At 40.6% G+C, this 22,418-nt stretch overlaps 1 protein-coding gene across 1 annotated transcript in view; it reads left to right on the plus strand.

Annotated features, from left to right (window-relative positions):
* Nucleotides 1–22,418, plus strand: part of SERGEF (secretion regulating guanine nucleotide exchange factor) — a 155,641-nt gene that overhangs the window by 84,199 nt on the left and 49,024 nt on the right. Inside the window, 1 exon segment of the mRNA XM_082059054.1 lies at nt 5,798–5,834. Coding sequence (XP_081915180.1) covers nt 5,798–5,834 — 37 coding nt within the window.

The raw sequence follows: 22,418 nt of genomic DNA on the forward strand, positions 1-22,418 counted from the left end.
GCAGGCTTGGGGTTCTTTTCAGGCAGGGAAGGCATAGATCATAACTCTGGAAGCTATAGAGAGCTGTAAAATCTCTCTTTTGGAAGCTTACTGCATCCTGTCAATGTCTTAGTGCTTCATCTCCTTCTCCATGCTTGCACAGGTCCACTTACATGGCACATGAGCTTTTTGGTCCAGTGTGTCTCAAGGAGGAATGTTTTCGTCCAGGCCTTAGTACACAGACTTCATTTTAAATTCTGTGTCAATTTTTTTGCTATAGTGTAAAATAAAGCTACATACAAACTAAAAAGCCAATCACACAACAAAAAAATGCACCTTCAGTAGAAGTTTAGGTTATTAGCTTGATGAAAAATGGAAATGTCCTGTGATCTGTAGGACATTGGGCCTCTCACTTTTCAACTGATGCAGCCAATGGCTCAGAACAGATTCAATGTGCTGTTCTTGGTGCAGTTTGACTGGTTTGCTACTAACGTGTTGCTTTAAAGTCTACTTAGGCTTGTGCTTGCCAAGCAATGTGACTAGTTTAGCAAGCTGCTTTCTTTTCAATCAGGAGTCAAATGATCCAGAAGAGGAACAGAGAGTTCCTAGTGAAGGACCATTGGAAGCAGGACAGCTTTGCTAATTAAATTCCTTTTATTTTTATTTTATTTTTTTCGTTACCAGAAGAGTTCTGCATACAGATGTAGTTGGGCAGAGTGTGTCAAACAGTACAAATCATTGTTATGATACATTAATCAAGGGCATGGAAGAACAGCTCTAGGAGAGCAGATTCCTCTGTCTTACGTAAGCTTTGATCTGCAGTCTCTCAATCACCTTGTCTCCTTCTTTTAGGACTTATGATCCCAGAAGGAATAAACTTTGCCGTCTTCTGGCCCTGGCAATCTCCTTACAGTGAATTTTGTCAAAAGACATGAGATTCTATGGCTAAAGGCAAATACAAAGTCCTGGGTGAAAGTACTTAAGTGCTCTGAGAAGCGATGGAGGCCTCTATATCCTTGAATGTTTTGGAAAGTAATTGCACTGTAGGGAATTAACCTGAACTCATAGTGCAGTAAACCAAAAATAAATGGCGTTGAGGTCCTTTTGCTGTTCTAGCTAAGTACTCTGATGTTCAGATACTTAAGAATTTTCACTCTGCAATCCCCCTTGTGAGTCCAGCTCTCCGTGCTTCTTCGCTGCAACCTCCCATGCTGTCCTGTCCCCTCAGCACTGGGCTGCTTTGCCTCAGTTGTGACTCAGTCTTTTTCCTGATGGGTTGCACAACAGATCCTCAGTCTGAGCCATGGGAGTACAGAAGGAAAAGAGAGAATAGCCTTGTGGCCAAGGTACTAGCTTAAAACTTGTATTTTTATATGCTTTGTCAGACTTCTTTCGTTATAGTGCTTGGAAGTCCCTTAGGGGATGGTTGGCAAAATATATTTTGTCTCTTAATTACTTTTTGGATCAATGGGAGATCGTATGTCTAAATATCCTCATGAGTTTTATCCTGTATATGTTTATTTACTGTCTACAAAGGAGAGAACAGCACTTTCTTACCTGATAGGACTGTAGGGGAGCAAGAGGAGGGGTTGCTGTTCTTCAGAAAGATCTCTATCCCAGAGGAAAGAGGGAGGTGCTCTGTATTTACCCTAAACTCTCCTCTGAACCGTCTTCCCCGATAACATCTTCTGATAACCTTCTCTTCCTAATATGCATACATATATTATGTAAGCACAGATTTTCTTATATATATACACACATATCTGTGAATGGATATATAATACATATTAAGCATGTTTTTAATTTTTTTCATACTTCACATATTTTAAATATATAAAAATATTTTAATCTTAATTTTATCTATCTTGTACAACCCACTGCTTTTACATTCAATCAATTAATTTTTGTTAAGTCTGGGCCACAGGCATATCTGCAGGCTGCAGAAAGATGTTGGTGTTTTGCCCGGTGTTAGTGGTTGCTTTGCTAAAATGTTTCCTCACCATTCATGCAGCTTATGTCCTGACTATTTATGATTAATAAAATGCTGGGCCCTTGGCTGCTTCCCACCACATGTGTTAAACCTGGATGGATGGATCTGAACTGCAGCCGTCACCAGGTAGAAAACAGCTTGCTAACACACAATTTAAGGGAAGAAACAAACAATTTATGTATGGTTGAAAGGACATGGATAATAAGGTAAATGAGTTCTGAGTAAAATGGTCCCTAAGCATTCTTTTCCTGTCTCACAGGCATTCGTAAAACGCTTTGAGATCATTTATATGGAGATCACAATATCCTTGCAAAACTATTCTCAAATTTTCCTCTAAACAGAGCAGAAACTTTAATATGAATTGTTTCTGCGTAGGGGCTCATGTTTCTTTAGGCTCACAGAATACTTCACTCACTAGTAGTTGCTCTGATTTGTCTTTAAGATTAGTGATTTTTCTTCTTCAATTAAAAGAGAATGTAAAAATATTGCCCCATTAGAAAGCGTTCTTGTGTGTTTATAAGTACCCTTGAACGTACTTATCCACTGGGAGCACGCAGATAGATGTCTGTTGGAATTTAATTTCTCTGCAGCATGTTGGGGGTGGGGACAGAAGAGAAGTAGCCAGAAAATGATGGTTGCTGCAGTAAATACCAGGCTTCTCCCAGTGACCTGCACTGACTGCAGAGCTTATTACATCTAATGTAAGCATAAAACATCTGTTTAGCAATGCCATTCTCTGCCCTGTCTGTAATTGTACCAGCAAATTATGTGTTCTTTGCTGATTGTTGCCTATTGTGGGGAGTCATGAAGAAAAGGTGGTGTCACATTTCAAAGCTTACTGTAAAAAAGATGTTATGAAATACCTGCAAGGCAGCACTGCTTATGAAGCAGAGGCAACCTTGCTTCACCTCGGTGCTGTGGTCCTTCTGAGCTCTGCAGTCAGAGGTGTGCAGGCCAGCAGGAACCCTGCGGCTGGACAGTGTAGCCTGTAGCAAGCAGCACAGATGCTGAGTAAGGCTGTTGTTTCAGACTACGAACTTTAGAGTCCCTTAAGGGCCTTTTTTATTTGGGGGTTCCTACAAAGTCTGTGTTGTCAGGTGGGGACACGTGGCAATAAGGCAGAAGTGGTGAACCTCGTGCTCTCAATCCAGCAAATTCTTTGGAGCACAGGACTGCTGCTGGTACGCGGCGTGCGCTGTCCTTGCTCTGGGCTGTCGCACGTGAATCCAGGGCATTGCCTTCAGCAGCTTGCTGTTTTGCTTGATTTCAGTCATCGTTGGCAAAGCTAACACTTCCACTGGGGTGGCTTTTACCCACCCAAAAGAGGTGCAGCAGCACTTGTAATTTGTGCTTTGCAGTAGCTTTTACGCCATCAGGCTCCAGAGCTGCAGCGAGTAGATCTGCACAACGTGTTGGCCACGAGTGGCTCAGGTGGGGGCAGCTCCCCACAGCTGGTGGGTCTGCGTAATATGGCAGCTCCTGGTCTGGTTGTACCCACTGCTGTTTGACTGACGCCCTTACAAGCGGATAAGCTGGCTAGTGGGTGGCTCTGCGTGGTGGGCAGGGTAACCGCTGTGTGAGTAGGGTGCAGAGCTTTTTGAGGTCACCGGTGTTCTTTTCTCTGGTTTGCCGTTTCTGTAGCTGCTGCTATTAGATATGGGAAGAAAATGCTTCTTTGTCAGGAGATGTGTTACATTCTAAACAACACCTTGTTTGGGTGTGTGCTTTCTTTTTTTCTTTTTTAAATGTAGTGTTTCTGAGGGGGATCCTGGCAGCAAGTACGAGCCACCAGCCTGAGCAGTTCCTTTGTACCAATGCTTTTGAATCAGTGCCTGTGTTAGTGTATTTCCTAGGGAAGTAGCTGAGATAGGATTATTCACACCTCACATAAAATTTATTTTATTAGCAGCAGCTTCAGTATCTCCAATTTTCAGCACTTGGTGAAGATGCAGAATTTGGTTTTTGCTAGAAAGCCTTTGTGTGTTTTTCCGTGTGTGGATCTTGTTTCCATGGCGCCAACCTTTAAACTCAAGAAGCATTGCTGCGGAGCGTTAACCACTGAATTTGCATTAGCAACCAGCCCTGCTCCTGTATAGGGCTCTGATGTGTGGCGAGGACAATGATACAGGCTATGGCGATGATTTATGCATTTGAGCAGTCAGGGCTTAAAGCTTTGCCGGTCTGCTATATTGTGAAATAGAAGATGCAGCCCTGCCAGTGCCCTTGCAAAGGTATTGCTTTCCCTGCTGCTTCATCTTGATTTTTCTGAAGATGAGTCCATCCCAGAGTAGGCTGTGACTTGAATTATTTTTCTTGCCCCGTTTTCCTAAGTGCTTTAGTGTCTTGGCAGAGCATCTCTGTCCTAAAGAGCCTGTTTTGTCATCTTTGCCATTGTTTCATTAGGATGTCATTGACCGGATGTTTTCATGTCACAGTTGTGGTGCAGGTACATGGTGAGCAGTAGCGATTTGTTATTTGTAACACAATTGCTCCAGCTGGTGTGTGCATCAGCCTTGGGTATCTCTTCTCTAGTAAATGCTCAAGCACAGTGAGCTGGGTACAAGGACTGTTTGGTAAACTTCTGTGGTTTTATGTTATGCAGATGTTGAGATGATTGCAGCCATTTCTATGTGAAAACTATAAAGCTATGCATGCACAAACCATAAAAAATTTGATAATATGGACATTTTAAAAAAATATACTTGTGTTTTTTATTTTATCGTTGCAAATGTACTTTTAAGAAGCAGAAGAACGTGCTTATTTTATGCAGCTCAGTAGTACGTGTAATTGGCAACTAGGTGTAAGACAATGAATTGGTCACAGGATTTTGAGGGGATTGCTTGTGTTTCAAATTTGAAATTTAGGGCACTCAGCAGAGTAACCTTGTGTAAGATGATGTGTGCGTTATATCAGACAATTAATCATGCCAGCAGCGACATTGCAAAATAATTCAATGGGAGAGACAGGCCCTTGCAGTAGAGCAGCAGGCTGCTGTCAGTGCTTGTGTTACCGTTGTTTCTGAAGAACTTGTGGAAGCTTACTGAGTGATACTAGGTGATATATGCTAAAGCAACTTAAAGCAAACTCTGACGTGTTCAAAGCAGCTGCAAAGAAAAAAAAATATAGCCTGAATATGGGTTTGCTTTGAAAAGAAATTCAGAAGTGATTTCCATCACTAATGAGCTTGTGAGAAAATGTTTGCATTGGTTTCCTTACTTTGGCATCTTTTAAAAATTAAACCAGCCTGATGCTAATAGAAGAGTTGAGTTCTATGGTATTTTTAATCCATTCTAGACAAATTACCATAGGGATCATATCACTTTAGGTTCATCACACTGAGCCTGTACACTTACCATAGGGATCATCTGGTAATACAGCAGAGATGAGAGAAATACAGATCTTCATCACTCTTTTGATTCCCAGATGTCTCTATATGGCTCTGATCTTGCAAAGACTTAATCTGCATTTGCTCTGTGCCCATGAATAGTCTTGCTGGATCAGGTGGATCTTGTCAAGAGTGTGATTTTATTTTTTTCAGAATTGTGGCCAGCCTTGCTGCTAAAAACTGAAATGTCAGGGGTGACTGCATTTTGAAAAGAAAATGGGTGTTCATTAACAAAACAAACATACATACCCCCCCTGCCATCAAGCCCCTAAGTGAGACTACAAATGAGATTTCATTTAAAAGTCAGAGCACTTCAACCTTGATTTTGCATCCTACAAATTGCAGTTGTTTGTTTCAGGTTAATTTTTAATTTCCTGTCATAATTGTGGTTGTCTTTCTACTGGTAAGCAGGTTCTCTTTATTCGTTCTTATGTCTTTTTCAGATTGCATGTGGCTCAGAGCATAATCTGGCAGTAGTTGGTAAGTACTTATATTTTATATCAAATCCTCTCACCCTTAAGTAGCACGAGATGAAAGAAAAATGTGCATATCAAACATACTGAGTGATTAAGGGCATTGTGTGCAGCTGAAAGGAGGAAAAGAACATATAGATGTAGGGGAAAGAAGAGACACCGGTAGCATAAGTGGTGATGTTGAAAAGTTGCCCTTGTTGACCAGCCCCTGTAAGCAGAGAGGGGTTGATGGATGTAACAGCAAAATACATTTGCAAAGTGCTACGGCCTGTTTTAGAATGGAGCTATTGCAACAATTCAAGCTGTAGACTCAGAATAGCTTTGAAGCTGGTCAAATGTATCTTTGTTTAACATAGAAATTTTCAATGAGAGGAAAAAAATCCTGGGTCTTTTGTTGTTCCGAGCTTAGAGAATCTTCAAAATGTCAGTCAATGGTAGACAGGTTTTTTAGTGCATCTTAGTATAATGCAGCTGTTGTTATAATGATGAAAGTACTAGGATGCTAATGTCAGTGGAAAAATTGAATTTTGTGTATTAATTCCAGGAACAATTAGATTTTTGCTTTCATGTGAGGAGTTGACAACTGGAGTTTGATACGATTGATATTATTTATAATGACATGTTTAAGAACATTTTAAACTGTAGATTTTCAGGTGCCTTATAAAGGAGGTCAGCATAATTATCCCCATTTAACAGACAAGGTGAGACAGATGAAGAAAGGAATTCTATGCTAATCAGAGCTGGAAATTAAACAGTCTTCTAAGTTTCAGTCCAGCACTCCATCCACATGGACATTTTTGATTGCCATGACTGATGTGTTGAGATGTTACGTGAAGAATTTCCTTGATTTTCTTGAGTGTGGTATGACAGGTGTGGAGAAACAAGCTATTTGGTATCCAGTCTGCATTTTATGTCCTATCAGTTTCATTAAGTGGCCACAGAGATGGTGTTCTGTATATGTAGTATATTTCCATATATGCTGTAGTATATTTTCTTATTATCCTTCGACAATTAAACCTTGTAGCAAACTTGTTGAGTTCTGCTTAGTTTATAGCTAGCTTTAAGAAAAGATTCTCCATTTAGTTTCTCCCTACTTGTTCCGTGTTCACATACCCCTATTGTTAAACTGGTGCTTCTGAATGTCGACTGAAGAGCAATCTGAAGAATCACTTTGTGTCTCTTGCTGAACTGATGAAGTAAAAGTGTACTGCTAGGAGATTCCTCCAGTATGCATGAAAGCAAAGCATTGGGTTTGAACAACCTTCTCTCTCCTTCTGTCCTTTTAAGCCTTCTAGGCAGAAATCTGGGGAAAAAAAAAAATGGGCAGGAGAAAGAAATTCTAGAAGTAAGTTACAGCAAACTAAGACCTTTAAATGTGTAATGTACATCATATGCCAGTCTAAGCTGTATGCTACACTGATCCAGTTCAATGGGAAAATTATCATTGCTGGAAGCTAGTTGACTTTATTTTAAGGCAACAGAGATGTGATATTACCTTTTTTTTTTTTTAACTGAAGAACTATGATACATTTTATGCCTGAAATTAATTTTAACATGTGCTTTTAAAGGTTGACTTTTTAGAACATTTTGTGGTAGGGTTTCTCCAGTCACTCTTCATTCAAAGCTGTCAATGTTATACTCCTTAAAGATATCACACAGATTTCTGCAAATAGGTCTGATTGATTGTACAATTTTCTAATAACTTATCATTCGAGCAGAGTTTATTTAGGACAACTGTATCATCAGTTCTTTCTTAATTGGTAAATGCTTGAGTGATTGACTCTTATATCGAACTTGAGCTATTTCAGTCTGAAAGGTAAACAGAAAAGCAAGTCTTTAACAATTCAATTTACCACTTCTGGTTTTATATACAAATGTATTTGTGCTTTTTTTGTTGTTGCATCATCTTTTAGATAGAAACATTTTTAAGACAGAGAGGCTAGATTTATGAGTCATTTCACAAATGTTGAAGTTGTGTTCCAATCATCTTGCTGATGATAGAAACTGATTTGTAGGGGTAGCAAGCAGTTAGTTTTTTTCATGTTAGTTTATACAGTCTGCATCCATTTGTACGGCTCAGTTATTTGAATTCTCTTGTTTTCTTCTACTGAAGTCAGTGCAAAATTTGGCTGTTCACTGTGATGGCACAGACTCCTTTTGCACGGGTAAATTGGAAGAAATTCACTTTTTAGTTGATCATGAGGTAAATGTTTCATATAAAGGAAAAGGAGGTGTGAGATGTCTCCAAATATACCTATGTTTCTATACTTAAAGTAATAGTACATGAAAAAATGTAAACATTCTCACTTCCAGCTGTTGGTGAAAACACTTTTTTTCGTTGTGGTTTGGGGTTGTCCTGTGATACTAATTCTAAAATTTGCAAATATTATAATAATTTTCATGTTGGTATGAGCTTTCACTTGAAAATTAAAATCCTTGCCTAATAAGAAAAAACCTTGCACTTTTCATCTCAATCAAAGATTAATTGTCATGGGAGGCAGCCTATTTTTGATTGGAAAAAAAGGAATAGTTATTTAATATAGATGTTGGATAACATCTCACATCTGAAAACCATCTTCCAACACTGTAAACTGTGTATGTTCATATTGAGAACAACCAAGGCTGGCTTTTCAACCCAAGTGTGGTAGCTGTGCTGTGCAGCTCTGAATTTTGTGATTTTAAGACAGAATCTTTGAGTGACTGAAATACATAATTAAGCTAAATCACTGTGACAAAACTGAGTTTTTCAGGCTTGGAGTCTATAGTGTTTTCAATGCTGAGAAAGTAAGGAGGTTTGATTCTTACCCTAAAAAGTATGTGATTTAAAATTATATTTATGGCAAAGGCTCTTATCAAGTTTGTACCTGCTCCCCAGGTAGACTTTGATCCTCCTTTTTTTAAAAACAGAATAGTTATCCTTGAAGAGAACACTTAGCGTGCCACATGCAGCTCATGCAATGTTACAGCTTAAATAATCAAGCAATATTGAGTATGCAGAAGCAGAGTTGTTATAAAATGTTTGCATGTCTTGACTGTGCTGCAACCACAGGACACTGGACATAAAGCTTTGAAGAGCCTCCAAAGGCAAATGGCTTATTTTAATAGAAGTTAAATCCAGAAATTTTATTCAAGCCTCCTTGAAGTAATAAAAAACCAACCAAACAAAATCATTACAAGGATACCCCTTCTATAGTCTGGCTCCCCCAAACCTTGGAAAAGCATAATAACCCTTTTTGATCTTGCTTTTAGCCATTCGCTCAACCTGTATAAACCAATAAGGATCTTCTAAAAGAAAGATGCTGGAGGGATGTGTAGGGAGAAGTACTTGTTTTAAAAACAGTTTTAAAAGCTTATTAGTTTCAATTAAAGTCCATCTTTAAAGCAACCTTCAAAGGGGAATTTGGGTTCCCTTCACTGCATGTTTACAAGCAGTTATTTCTTAGCTGGTCTGTGCAAGCCTACAGCAGTGCAGTGGCTGACACAAAATCTGATTGGTGATTCTTCTGCTTATGTGATGGGTAACTTGGCCATTTCAAATGTTTTTGTGTACTTGGAAGAGAAGGGCATAGACCTCTCAAGTAAATATCTTCTGGTATGGTGTTTTGAAGGGGAAAAGTGCTTGGACAAGTGTCAAATGGCTATTCCTTGCACCTTCATAGTCAGCGTGGTGAATTCTGACTTCTGCTCAGGGCTGTCTTATGTTTTTGCGTGGTGAATTTAAAACCTCCTTCAATGAGATGCTCCCCAAATCCCAGTTTTGATACCGCTGTGCAGTGACCCCCCCACAGGGGCACTGAGGGTGCAGGTGAGGGTCGTGCACCAGCGTTCACCAGATGTTGGGCTTTATGTCACTGTCACTGTGCAGTTACTCCCCTGACACTTGTCTCTGTCTGCTCTGGGCTTCTTTTCTTTTCGAGTTAGCTACTTAGCATTGCTTTTTGCCCGTGAGTAATGGTAGTAGAGACGGTACTATGTAACTAATGTTACAAAACCTAAATCAAATGAAAGAACAACACACTGAAAAAAACCCCACAAACCCCAAATGCCCAGGCTGGCCACCGCACCATAAGCATCTTTTGCACATGGAATCACAAGTGACATATGAGGAGAAAAGTCCCCGTCTTATCACACTGAGCTCCATTTCAGTGTGTTCAGTGCAGCAGCATTTTCATACAACATTTAAAAAAAACACTTTACAACTTTCTGCTAAATAACAGGGCCTTCCAGAAAAGGGTTAGATTTGTCTCCTGCCGCCTTTTTTGTTTGCTGTATTTTAGAACGTGTGATATGTTTCAAGATTCTGTCTTCTCTGTAGCTCAGGTGCAACCACTGCTGTAAATATCACAGCATGGGCATTCATATCCCTCTGAAGCTGCAATTCATCCAGTTGGAGAGTAATCAGCGATACTGAATTGAATGGAAGAATAGTAGAGGAAATTGGGAGAAAACATCTCCCCACTCAAATGGCAGGTTGTGCTTCAAATGATCTGAACTAAAGTTTGTAGTAGTGTTAGAGGAGCAGTAAAATAATAATAATAATAATAATAATAATTATTATTATTATTCCATGATTTGTTACAATTTGCTCATTATGTTCTTATACTGATAGAATGTAGCAATTGTGAGCTGGAAAATAAATGCGATCAAAGTGATCCCAAACTTACGGAGCTGATGACACGCATCCTAAAATGGTGGTGGTGTCAATGGCATCCCAAACCCTTTGTTTCCACATTTTGTAATAGGAAGCTGAAGAGTTCTTATGTGGGAACCACTTAATTAATGAGGTCACGCTCGTTTAGTGAAGTTCCATGATTCCAACTGAATTACTGTATAAAGCATCAGGTGAGGAAGCACGGTAACAGATTATGAAAGGCGTATTTCTCTGGCAGAGTGAGCACCAATGGGGAGAGGAGCCTCTGCGGGCTGATGGACGGATCTCTGCGTCACGCTGACAGCGCTATTTAGATGTTCACAGCAACCCCGTGGAGCTGCAGATGTAGTAATGTGTCTGACATTCGCTCCTGGGGGACTCAGCGGTCTGTCATAAAGAGAAAAATCATAAATCCTCGCTCTCGCTTTTCATATTGCTGTGGTATTTGGAGGAATCTTCAGCACATGCAGCGGAGGGCACTGGTGTTCAGGAAGGAGCCTCAGTCTGCTCCTCTGTTGCTTTATTTATTATGCATGAAAACTCCCCGCGCAGCGCAGGTCTCTATTGTAAAGCTTTCCTGGCAGAGCAGCAAGGAGTCGTGTTGCAGCACTAATCACATTCGCTGCTTATTAAAGGGCACCTGCAGGACTTCGAGTAACCATCCCTGTCGTCGTTGCCATGGGGGTTATATGTTGGCCTTCTACATTTGCAGAGCCATTTTGTATTTTATTTAGCTCTTATGCGCCTTTAACTGTTCAAATAGCTCTCTGAAATATAAACCGCAGTGGTTATATTAATTGTGAAAAAGCAGCCTTGCTCTCGTCATTAACTGAGCACCTGAGTGCTGTCTGCATAGCTGGATACAGACCTGACACCACAGCTTTCCTGTCACCTTTAGATACCAGCGAGCCCTAACAGTGCCATTCAAGTGTCTTTTTGCTTTCTGTTTCTTTTCCATAGACTATTTCATGCTCTGGGCAAACTAATTGTTCCTCTGGTAAGACAGAAGCTGAATTTTTTGTTGTTGTTGTTATTGTAATCAAATTACCCTCACAAAATCTGATCCTCAGGTCTATTTGAGCTTCTTTTCCAAGGGCTAATGGAAAGCCAAGCTGCCAGCTATTTCATGAATTTGTGGGTGCAAGGTAATGAGGAGAGAAATGAGGAAATGCCAATTTGAGCATTTGGAAAAGCCTTCTGATAGGGCTAAAAAAAAGTTTTGTATCAAACAAATTGCCTAATGTCAGTGGCTGCTGGTTATAGGAAAGGGTATTTTGCTGTGAAAAGCTAACTAGATTCACAAGAAAAAAAAGGGATCGCCTTGACCCCTTGAAAGAAACCTGGAGTTTATTATAGGATCTGGCTGCACTGTATCTTTTGTGACTGGAATGAGGCCTAGACTGTCTCTTCCAGGCTTGTATTGATGCATGTTTTGAGTGATTTGACTCTGGAAGATGCTTTGTTCATCTTTCTCTTCTCTTCTCTTGTCAATTCAGATTGTGACATCTTTGCAATAAAAACTGCCTCTTAGTGTATTTTAGTACTGCCTATCATAACGGGACCTGGTTTCTTTTTTTTTCAAATACTGCATTACAACTAACAATAGTTGCAATCACTTTCCTTCCCCTCAGAGAGGCAATTTTAAAATAGTTAATTTTTGTGTGTGTGTGTCTCTATCTTAATTTGGCATGTAAACAGGTAATAATGCAGTCCTTGTCATGTTGTTTACAGTATGGTTTCCTGAGCTGCTTAAGCTCTGAAGATGAAAACTGTTATTTTTCTGTATAAAAAGCTCACAGTTCTTGTAAATTTTTTAATTGAACTTTACATATGACCATGGTGTCAGCCTATAGTTGTCTAGAGTTGAGCTCTTGCGCACCAACGGTGGTTGTTTCCTGCGAGACACCATATCACATCCACAGGGATCATTCTGCAGAACCCTGCAGGAGATGGGCAAGAGGCAAGCGTGCAATATTAACCTCTGGTGACAGCTAAAACCATTGAGCGGGAAATACGAGTGGCAGTTAGAGGAGATAAATGTCATATGCATCTAGCAAACAACCAGCAAATGCTACCAAGCAAGAATTTCATGTGAAGCGGAATGAGAGCTCTTGCTTGCAGGTATTGGTGAAAAGAAAAAGTCATTCCACCTGGTTTTAGAAAATTATGGAGGGTGGGAAGGCTCTTAAGAGCAGGAGCTGCAGTCCAGATGCACGCGGTCCTTTCTCAGAGGCTTCACTGGATGGACACTAAGTACTTAGAAAACAACTTAGATTTCATTGTATTTGTTTACTCGCAGGCTCTAAGTGGAACAATTACTTTAAAGCAGAAGAAAAATATATCCAATATATCTAAGGCACATTTATCTGAATTTTCAAGGAAGCAAATAGGAGTAAAAAGAAAGTCACCCTTGTTCACCAAAGAAAGATTATGTACTTGTTTGCTATGAAATGAAATAAAAGGAAGGATAAATGTCTGGCTTCAGGGAGTCATCTCAATCATGTAGGAGAGATACTCACCAAAGTAAAAGCAACAAGGCCAGCAAAGCAGCTTGAAGGCACTTGGAAGCGCCGACAAGTTAAGGCTTCAGTACTGTCCTACTGAGCGACGCCTAAGTAAGCTGTGCTGATAATCCTGGGCTCTGTACAGGTAACAACCTGAACACTTAAACTTCTAAGTGTATCGTTGAGTAGAAATTTTGCAACTCAAGGTTTGACAGGAGGGAAAGGGGGTTTGTATCTGGAAAGCTGGCATGAGCAGTGCCCATGCTGTGCTGGGGGATTGTGGCTCTCCAGGGCTGAACATCTTGCTGTGCAGCCTTGGGTTGACACCCCCATGTTTGTGTGTACTCAGCCTCCAGCTCCTTTAAGGAGCACTAAGAAGTATTTCTGTCAGTGCACAAATATGTGGGACCTAGCTTGGTTTGTTACACAATGTCACAGAGGCACCCCGAGGTTAGTTTAAGGGACAACAGGGTCCAAAGCAACTTTTATTAAACCAGTGAGAAACAGGGTTTTAGCACTCCACAAGTGACTTAAATACAGGTTCGGATATCAGTTGAGGAAAATTATTAAGGGGCAGCAACTAATACAACAGGCGGTCCACAGTGTGCATGCATGTGGCTTCACCCAAAACAATGCCGGAGCCGTCCCTGAAGTCCCGAAGGAGTACACACTTGCCTGAACACGGTGTGGGATTATTTTTAAAGAGATACACGTACTCACAGTGAGTACGGGAAGTGTACACTCGCGATTCTGCGAGGGTTAATTTATAATACACTCACAATCCTGCGAGGGTTAACACACGTGCAAATGTGCACGGAATATTACACGTGCTTATGTGGAAGCACGGGAGGAAAATACACTCGCGATTGTGCAAGGAAATAATTTATACACGTGCTTGTATTAAGCATGGAAAGTTACACGTGCTTATGTGGAAGCATGGAAGGAAAATACACCCGCGATCATGCGAGGATTAATTTTACATGTGCTCATATTGAGCACGGAAAGTTACACGTGCAAATGTGCACAGAAGGTATAAATACACTCGCAATCCTGTGAGAAGTTTTCCTCGCACCCGTGGCGGCGAGGCAAGCGGAGTCTCCATTCCGGGGAGGGGGCTCTCGGCGGCAGCATCTTGCTCGTGCTCCAAGAGACCCGCGACAATGGGCGGAGTCTCAATGAGAGTCCCATTTTTTAAATTGGCTGATCAGATCTGACTGTAGGCATTCTAGAAGCTTCTCTGCAGCCCCACCCTGGCTGTGGGGTGCCCCTGAAGCCTCCAAACATCCCCACACTGGTCGCAGGCCCCCAGTGGCTCACTGGGGCCTCAGCACTCCCTTCTCCTAGTGGCCCTGGCCAGGGGGCTCTGGGGCCAAACGAAAGCAGCTGTTAGCCTGGAACAGCAGAGAGAGAGGGAGATGTGCCTACTCCTTCCATAGTGAAGGAGGGAGGGGGAGAGAGGGGGGTTTGCATCCTGACACACCCACTATCAGTGAATAAAGTCTGAAGCTTTTTTCTTTTGATTGTGTGTGTGTCTTACTGACACCATCTTAAATACTCTAGGTAGCTTTCTGCTTAATAAAAATATCTGAAGTAGGGATTTTTTGAACTTCTGAGATTGGCTTGACCATGAGCTGGGGATTTTCACAAATGCACATTTCAGAGTCATCTTTGCTGCCCAGTTTTTGGATTTTACAATGCATTTTTGTCACATTCTCCAACCGCTCTCTTTTAGTTATGAGGGACATAAAAATCTTTTAAAAACTAAGGCTGAAGGCAGAGATGCTGACAGTGACATAGGCCTGAGAGATGATGCTGTAAGGATACATATGAAAATATTGCAAGGCTGATGATGAAACAGGGACACTTCTGGGGCAATACAGGTATCCTTTGCATGCCTGTAATTGCACAGGACTTAATGGGTTCATCAAAGCAGGTTTCTTGAAGCTTTTGTAAACCAAGGTGGATAGGGAATTGTTTCTCCAGTTTTCCAAAAGGGCAGATCCTCTTTCCCCACTTTATGAATTAGGACTTTGAACTTGAAGGTAGTAGAAACTGTAGTGGAGAAAATCCAGAGATTTTACTTACTAATAATAAAGAAGAAGCCATTCAAGCTTGCAAGCCTGGAACAAGCTTTCAGGGTAAAAATAAAGCATTTTATTAAAAACCATTGGCTTTGGAGAGGTATTTTTAAAAAAATTAGGGAAACAAAGTAAAACCAGCTATTAAAAGTTGGCATATTTGTAAAAATTACCCTTTACTTGTCTTTGCTTTCTGAACTTGTTTCACTCAAACACTTCTTTATGGAAGGGAGGTAACAAAGTAATTAAAATATAAAAAAATACTTTGAGACTCTTTTCACTCTTGTGCTTTTTCCTGTGTTTTTTGCAGTCTCTGAGGAGCAACCAGGCTAAACCAGGACTTTTATTATTTCTGATAAATGTCTGCCTCATTTTATTTTTAGATTTTTGGACTTACTTGAACAGTGAGGAAGTGAGGAGGACTGAAAGCTATGCTGAACAGGGTTTTAGGAAGCACTCCACACAGCATACTTAACATTTGTGGAGCAGCGAGAAGGGTTGATATATTCATGCTGATGAAGTAAATCAAAGAGGCACTGGGTCAAGCATGTATAGGGCACCATTTCAAACATACCTGTAGTTAGCAGGAAGCTGAATGAAGTAAGAAATTACTGCTATATATAAAGGTCTTGTCTTTGAGGAGCATAATGCCTGTATTACTGATGTATTTGATTGTGGTAGCTCTAAACTTGCTAATGATGGTAGCACACCCGTCAGAATTCTTAAGAAACCCAACCAGCAACAACTGCAACAAAACTCCCCAAAAACTGTAGTGATTTAAAAAAAAAAGGAAAAACAACAGTATGCTGAGTCTTTCTTCATAGATTTGATAGATTTTTCTACCCCCTGTCCCCCAGTTCAGACGAGGTAGTGACATTGTCGGTAGCCTAATAAGTGTTTTGGCCTAAATACTCTTCCCCTCTATAAATCTAATGGAATAATTGCCTTGAGAATATAATACATGATGTATTGATTCTGGCATAAATATTGTTAGTTTGCACTACAGCACTGATTGGAAATTGTTGGGCTGTTCTGTGAGTGTGAGGTTACAGCCATTGTTCACCTGTTTTTGAAATACCTTCAGCCAGCTGATGTGGTGCTGAACCACCGTGGAATTTCCCAAGCTTATACCAGCTGCGAGAGGGACCGCCCGTGTTCTCTGTGGCCATTCCTTGGGCCTTCCCAGACCTGGGTTCCTCTGGAACTTTGCAGAATATAGCAGATTCTCAGAGTTTTGATACTATGTGACCTGCAGTGCTAGTGACTTAAAAATCTATAAGCTGTTCTCAAATCTCCTCTTACCTTGTAAAAGAGAATCGGGCTGTTCTGTATCCCCCAGAGTACCACTGCCAATGAGATGCTCTGTAAGGCAAGATGCAATAGTTTCCTGGTGAGTGAAGGACATGCATGGCTAGAAGATTTCAGTTTCCATTTCTCTCTGTAGGAAAGAATTTTTGTCACCCAAGAACTTCGAATAGACAGGGTTCTGAACCTGATGAGGTTTTTGCTGTTGTTTTTTGCTTGGGGATGATGCTCAAAACAACAACTTAATAAAACATGGGGAAATTGTTCTACCAGGACACTTCATTAATCATCTTCCTTTCCCCTTCTTTAGACTTTTTGCTATTATTTAAAAAAAAATATTTAACCCATCACGACCCATGAATCTGAGTTGCCTTGCTGTGAGTGTCGAAGATACTAAACTGGAGTTTGTCTTCTCTATGCCTTTGATTTTCAGTGACACCAGCTGCTGTCTTGCTGAGTTGAGAAATCTCAGATAAAGGGCAGGATGACAAGCAACACAAATCCATGTAATAGTTTAATTCTGGGTAGGGTGCTCGCTTGGCTTGAAAGGTACATTTGCTTTGGCTTTCAAACTTCCTGTTTTATTCCCCTGAACTGTTTGCTCCTGTATGCTTTCTCTAGTACTGTTTTTTCAATTCCGAGCATTTCAAGGTCTTTTTAAATTAAATGAGATTAAAGGTGTGTCTCTTAAAGCCCTGTAACATTTTGTACTTCTAAATGAACACATGGGATGCTTGGTGTGTGATGTGTCAGCGGTGAAAGGTGTATGTATGCTCAAAGGGTAGGGGCTGTTGTGCAGCGTAGCATGCTGAATTCCGTTGTTTTAACAGAAACATGGTAGCTGTTACATTTGCCAACATGTTTTTTTTTTGTGATATTGATTTAAAAAATGCTTACTCGCAACTCCTGTAAAATAAAATGGTCCCTATTTTTCATTGGAATATTTCATAATTCGTTGCTGTTCCCTGCTGAGGTAATATAGTTGATCAAATCTGTGACTTTTACTTCAAGGGGAGTTTTGCAACTGAGCCCTCCAAATGGGATTGTAGCAAAAATCACAGTTGCATATGAATTAATCATGTTAATGTGTGTTTCACGTTGAACGTGCAGGATGATGTGTTATGTGTGGTCCATTTGTAGCACTCACTGGTTCTCTATGATATAAACCAAATGCATGGGTAATTCTGGCCTTTTCCTGGAAGTAGATGTTTGCTTAGGCAAGAAAAGCAAATACTTTGTTTATGTTACTTTTGTACAGGGAGGGGGACAAGTCTCACCAGTCTCTGTACCCTACCATGAGTTGCTGGATGATTCTCTTACTATCTGATTTGTGGTCACTGAATGTGACTTTAGTCTCCTCTATTATAGGACTTTCTGGTGGGTGATGAAAGGATTTGTACTGGAGGCAACTTCTAGACATGCTTATTTAACCTGGAGTCTTCCTACAGTCACAGCAGCGCAGTTCTCCTGCTCCTCCCCTGCAGAGGAATGCCAGGCAAGTCTCCCTGTCTGCCTGTGCCAGAATGCAGACATAAGCAGAGCTGTTCATCTGTGCTGCTTTTTTGGGTGCATCTGGCCAGTCATAACCTTAGTGCTCATGCGATTTGTTTTTTTCATAGGCCCAAAAGAGGAAAAACATTAAAGGTATCAGGATTTTATATCCTTGCTGTTCTAAGACCACTCATCCTATTTTCAAGCTGCTCCCCCTAATCATGTTGCCACCTACTAATGAAGGAGGTAGGGATCAAAACGTATTCTGCTTACATCCAAGCCTTGTGTTGCCTGCCGTTTACAGCAGGAGTAGTATAATGCTTTGCTGTCACTTAGATGTTACTCGGATTCTTTCAGTCTTACTAGGACGCTGCTGATCAAGTTAACTGCCACGCAAGATGCTTCCTAATTAAGTTCTGGATACTGTAAAATAAAAAAGCCTGAATGCTACTCTATAGCCCTTGTAGGTTTGCTGAATAAAGAAGCAGCCACTTTAATTATTTTTAAGCACTGTAGTAAAGAAACCTTGTTCTGTTGACAAGTTCAGCATGAGTCTTGTGTACTACTTCTCTGCCTGCTTGGATCCTCCTCCTTCTCCCATCTGCCACCTTCTCACTCTAAGGAAAGGAAACTCCATTCTGTCAAAGCAAAGTGCCAATGAAAAAATGGGGAAAGACTCTTAAGAGCAGCTTTTGGATAAGACCATTCACTGAAATCAAAACAAATATAATCACAGCTCACTATAGTTTTGCCTGTACAGTAGCACTGTACAATAGTCTACTGAGCTGCATTAGTGTTGGATAGGAGAATCAAGCTTGAAGTCAAGTTTGAGTCACGTTGTGAGCTGTTAAACACTTGGCCATGGCAGCAAAATGTTGATGATGCCACAGTACTGCAAAGCTGTGACTTGATGAATAAATGCCTTCTATAGTATAACACACCTCCATTTGGTATTCTGTACATAATGTGCAAAAATGAAGGGCATTTCTAGATGCAGAAATTAAAAAAAAAAGTTCTTATTCCCTTAATTTAAGCAAGGAGATGTTTAGCAGAAATTGCTTCCATCTAATTACATTTTTCCCCTCAGCTTGAGGTAGATCTAATAGGTATATTCTCTGTCCCTAAATATAGAGAGGCTATGCTGAAGGAAATTGCTGACAAAACAGTGCAAAAACATGTGATACGTTAGTATACAGCAGAAAAGTTAAGTCTGGATTGCGTGGTGCAGTGATCTGTCTGTGGGCTTTTTTTGTGTGTGTGTCACTCATCTATAATCTAGTCAGCTGCCACCAACAGTTTATAACTAAGTATAACTTTAGGGCTCAGTCTCTTTCAGAACTAGTCAACATGATTCTGTGACGTGTGTCTGGCAGCTTTAAAACATGGGTGGTGCGTGCTGGTTGCCTCACTGTTCTGGAATGTCTCAGGTGTACACTGTCATGGTAAATGAGATGTGTGACACTTGCATGGAATCTGAGGGACTTCAGCCAAGATTTTTTAGAGTTATTTTAAGATTATTCATTTTTTGTACACACAAGTCTTTGTGGGTCCAACTTGAGGCAGTCTGAATTCCATCACAGTGGAAGATAATCAGGGTCCTTATTGTGTATTAGACTGATCACTGGCTTTGGATATTCCTTTTCAAATTTTTGCTGTTTTCATGTTCTGGTGATGCAGGATGATTATATGTTAATACTCCTCAATTGCTTCTTACTTTCCATCCAGATTGCAGCTCCTTCATTTCATAATGGTAAACTATTTATGCCAATTCTAATGTCAGAACCAGGCATACCCAGGCAATGCTTTATTATTTTAACCCTTAAAGGAAGCATCTAGATAATTTTGTAGGTGTGTGTGATGTGCTGACCCAGATTTGTGGACCGTTTACATACCTATTGTATGCCTACAGAGATGTGAAAACAGATGTACAGGAATAACTTTTGGATGTAAATTGTCTCTTTTTCGGATCACTTCCAAACAGTAGATTTCTCTGTGGGGCACTACGGAACAATCTGAGGTTCTGGTTGAGGCAGGTGATGGCCTTTATGAAGGACGTAAGATGGCTTATTTAATCTTTTTGGTAAAAGTACAGCTGAGCTTCTGATCTGGATGTTAAGCCATTAAGTTCTCTACTATTACCTCACAAAAATATGAATCAAGCCTTTCTTTAAAACTCATCTCGTCTGACTCATCAAGCTGGCGAGGGGCCTGGAGCAGCTGAGGGAACTGGGGCTGTTCAGCCTGGAGAAAAGGAGGCTGAGGGGAGACCTTATCGCTGTCTACAGCTTCCTGAAAGGAGGTTGTAACATGGAGGGAGTTGGTCTCTTCTCCCAAGTAGCAAGTGATAGGACATGAGGAAATGGCCTCACGTTGTGCCAGGAAAGGTCCAGATTGGATATTAGGACAAATTTTTTCCTGGAAAGGGTTGTCAGGCATTAGAACAGGCTGCCCAGGGAAGTGGTGGAGTCACCATCCCTGGAGGTGTTTAAAACGCATTTAGACGAGGTTCTTAGGGATTGGACTCTATGATTTGAGGGTTTCTTCCAACTGAAATGATTCTACGACCCTTGGGAACTAGGTGTCTTCTTCTCGTTGTCCTTATTTGTGTTTTTCCGAAACTGTTCTAGTCTTTTATTGCCTGGATGCCTTCTTAAAGCTGAGTATCTCTTGCTGTTCAGGATCATCTGTGGTTTCTCTTCCAGACTCAAACTGGAACTTTGCTTAGAATATTTAGCCATGTTGTTATTTTGGTAAAACGAAGTCGCCTTAAGAATAGCCTGGGCTTTCCTGTCATGCATTAGTACTGCTGCTCTTCATGGTAATCAAACTGGAACGACCGGCTGTCTTCTACAAGTCATTGCACAAAAGGAGCAGTGGTCTGTAAATAAGTAAAGACTTTGGCCTCCAGCATGTGAAAATCCTCTGTCTTTATCAGTGGGTTGGTCCAGAACAGCAGCAAAAAAGGAGAAGGGGGAAATAGGCTTGTGAAAAGCACAAAAGGTGCTTTACTTTCCTGACAAACCAGCAAAGCATTTCTCCTCTGGGAATGATTGTACCAAATTTGCTGTGCCTTTTATCTTTATCATGTGAGGTTGAAATGAGCATCATAAAGATGACAAGAAGAGGGAAATATACTGTTTTTGTATACGAAACATGTAAAAACTTTGTGTAAATGTGATAGCTGAAAACACAGCACTTTCTTCTGGGTAGAGAGGTGGAATAAGTAATTTCCAAGAGTCTGATACTTTGTGTATCTTTGCCAAATTGAAGCCCAATAGCTGGAGTGACACAGTGAGGATTCCAGCATGCATTTTATAATCCTGAGAATGACAAAAGTTTGCATGAACACATAAGCAGTGTATGCAAATCTTGGTTATTCTCCATAAAGCTGTTACAATTCATTCTTACATAGCTTCTTGCTGCTGGAACGGTCATACTTCCATGTAACTTAACAAAAGAGTGACATGAATTAGGCCAAAAGTCTAGTAGTTTAAAGGACTTCTCTTCTTAAACTAAGGTTCTCCTTCAATTAGTAAGTGAATCTCAGTGATGATCCTGCTTATTTTTTACGTTTCAGAAGTATTTCTACTCTTCAAATGCAATATTTAAGTGCAGTGATGAAACTAGAAAGGTGAAATATGTTACAGTGGTTGGAACATCCTCTGAGCTTCAGTGGCAAGTTTTTATTTAATCATCAGTGTTAAGCTGTGGTCCAAATGCCAGTCCTGCATTATTGTGGGATGTAGCAGTGTCTGAAAAACAGTGTAGTCCTATGTAATCCCAGTGATGAGCTGTGTTAATATGAATTCATTTTTAGGGTTTATATTTACAGTTTCAGTTTAGATGGAGGCAAACCTTGCAGGGCAGCAGGAGAATCTCCCCTCTGCAATCTATAGGCTTATCTGTCTCTGGGCTCTTTACAGGCTTTGCAGAGATCCGGTTTGAAGGGCCACATTGTCAGCTATGTCTCAACATTCAAGCCTTTGCTTGGGTGTAATGCCTCATAAGATAATTAAATGTACCTTCAAGTGTGTAGTTCAACTTAAATTATGCCCGATGCTTTTCTGTTTAGCAGCATTTATTTCTGTATGTTTTAGAAGCATGTTTATCCAAAAGTCTCCACAGATGCTTTTCATAGTTGGATGTAGGCAACCGTAATCTGGATGTTTTCCTGTTCCTGGATGTCAGGTAGCGTTTCAGTGAAGCTGGACATTTCAGGGGTATTTCTTCCCTGTGGCACAGTGGTGGGAAGCTGTAACTCAGAAATTATTTGGACATTTCGGTCACACTGATGGCTCTTTACCGTGCCAAGGATTTAAGAAACCTGGATTGCAGCCCCAAGAGGCAGAACTGACCTTGGATTACCCAAGGTTTGACTACATGGCTAATTAGTAATAGAGGAAATCTGACAAATATGTGACTAATGCACAGGGATTCACCTAATGAAAATAACACCTCTCCTTCCCAAATAGCTACTTTGCACGTGCAGGTACAGAGCAACTACTGCTGTTTTATCAATGAAGCAAGTGGATTCCATAGCAGTCTTTGTGCATACTCCCCAC

Source organism: Streptopelia decaocto (assembly GCF_964273445.1).
Source record: "Streptopelia decaocto genome assembly, chromosome: 7".
Lineage (NCBI taxonomy): Eukaryota > Metazoa > Chordata > Aves > Columbiformes > Columbidae > Streptopelia > Streptopelia decaocto.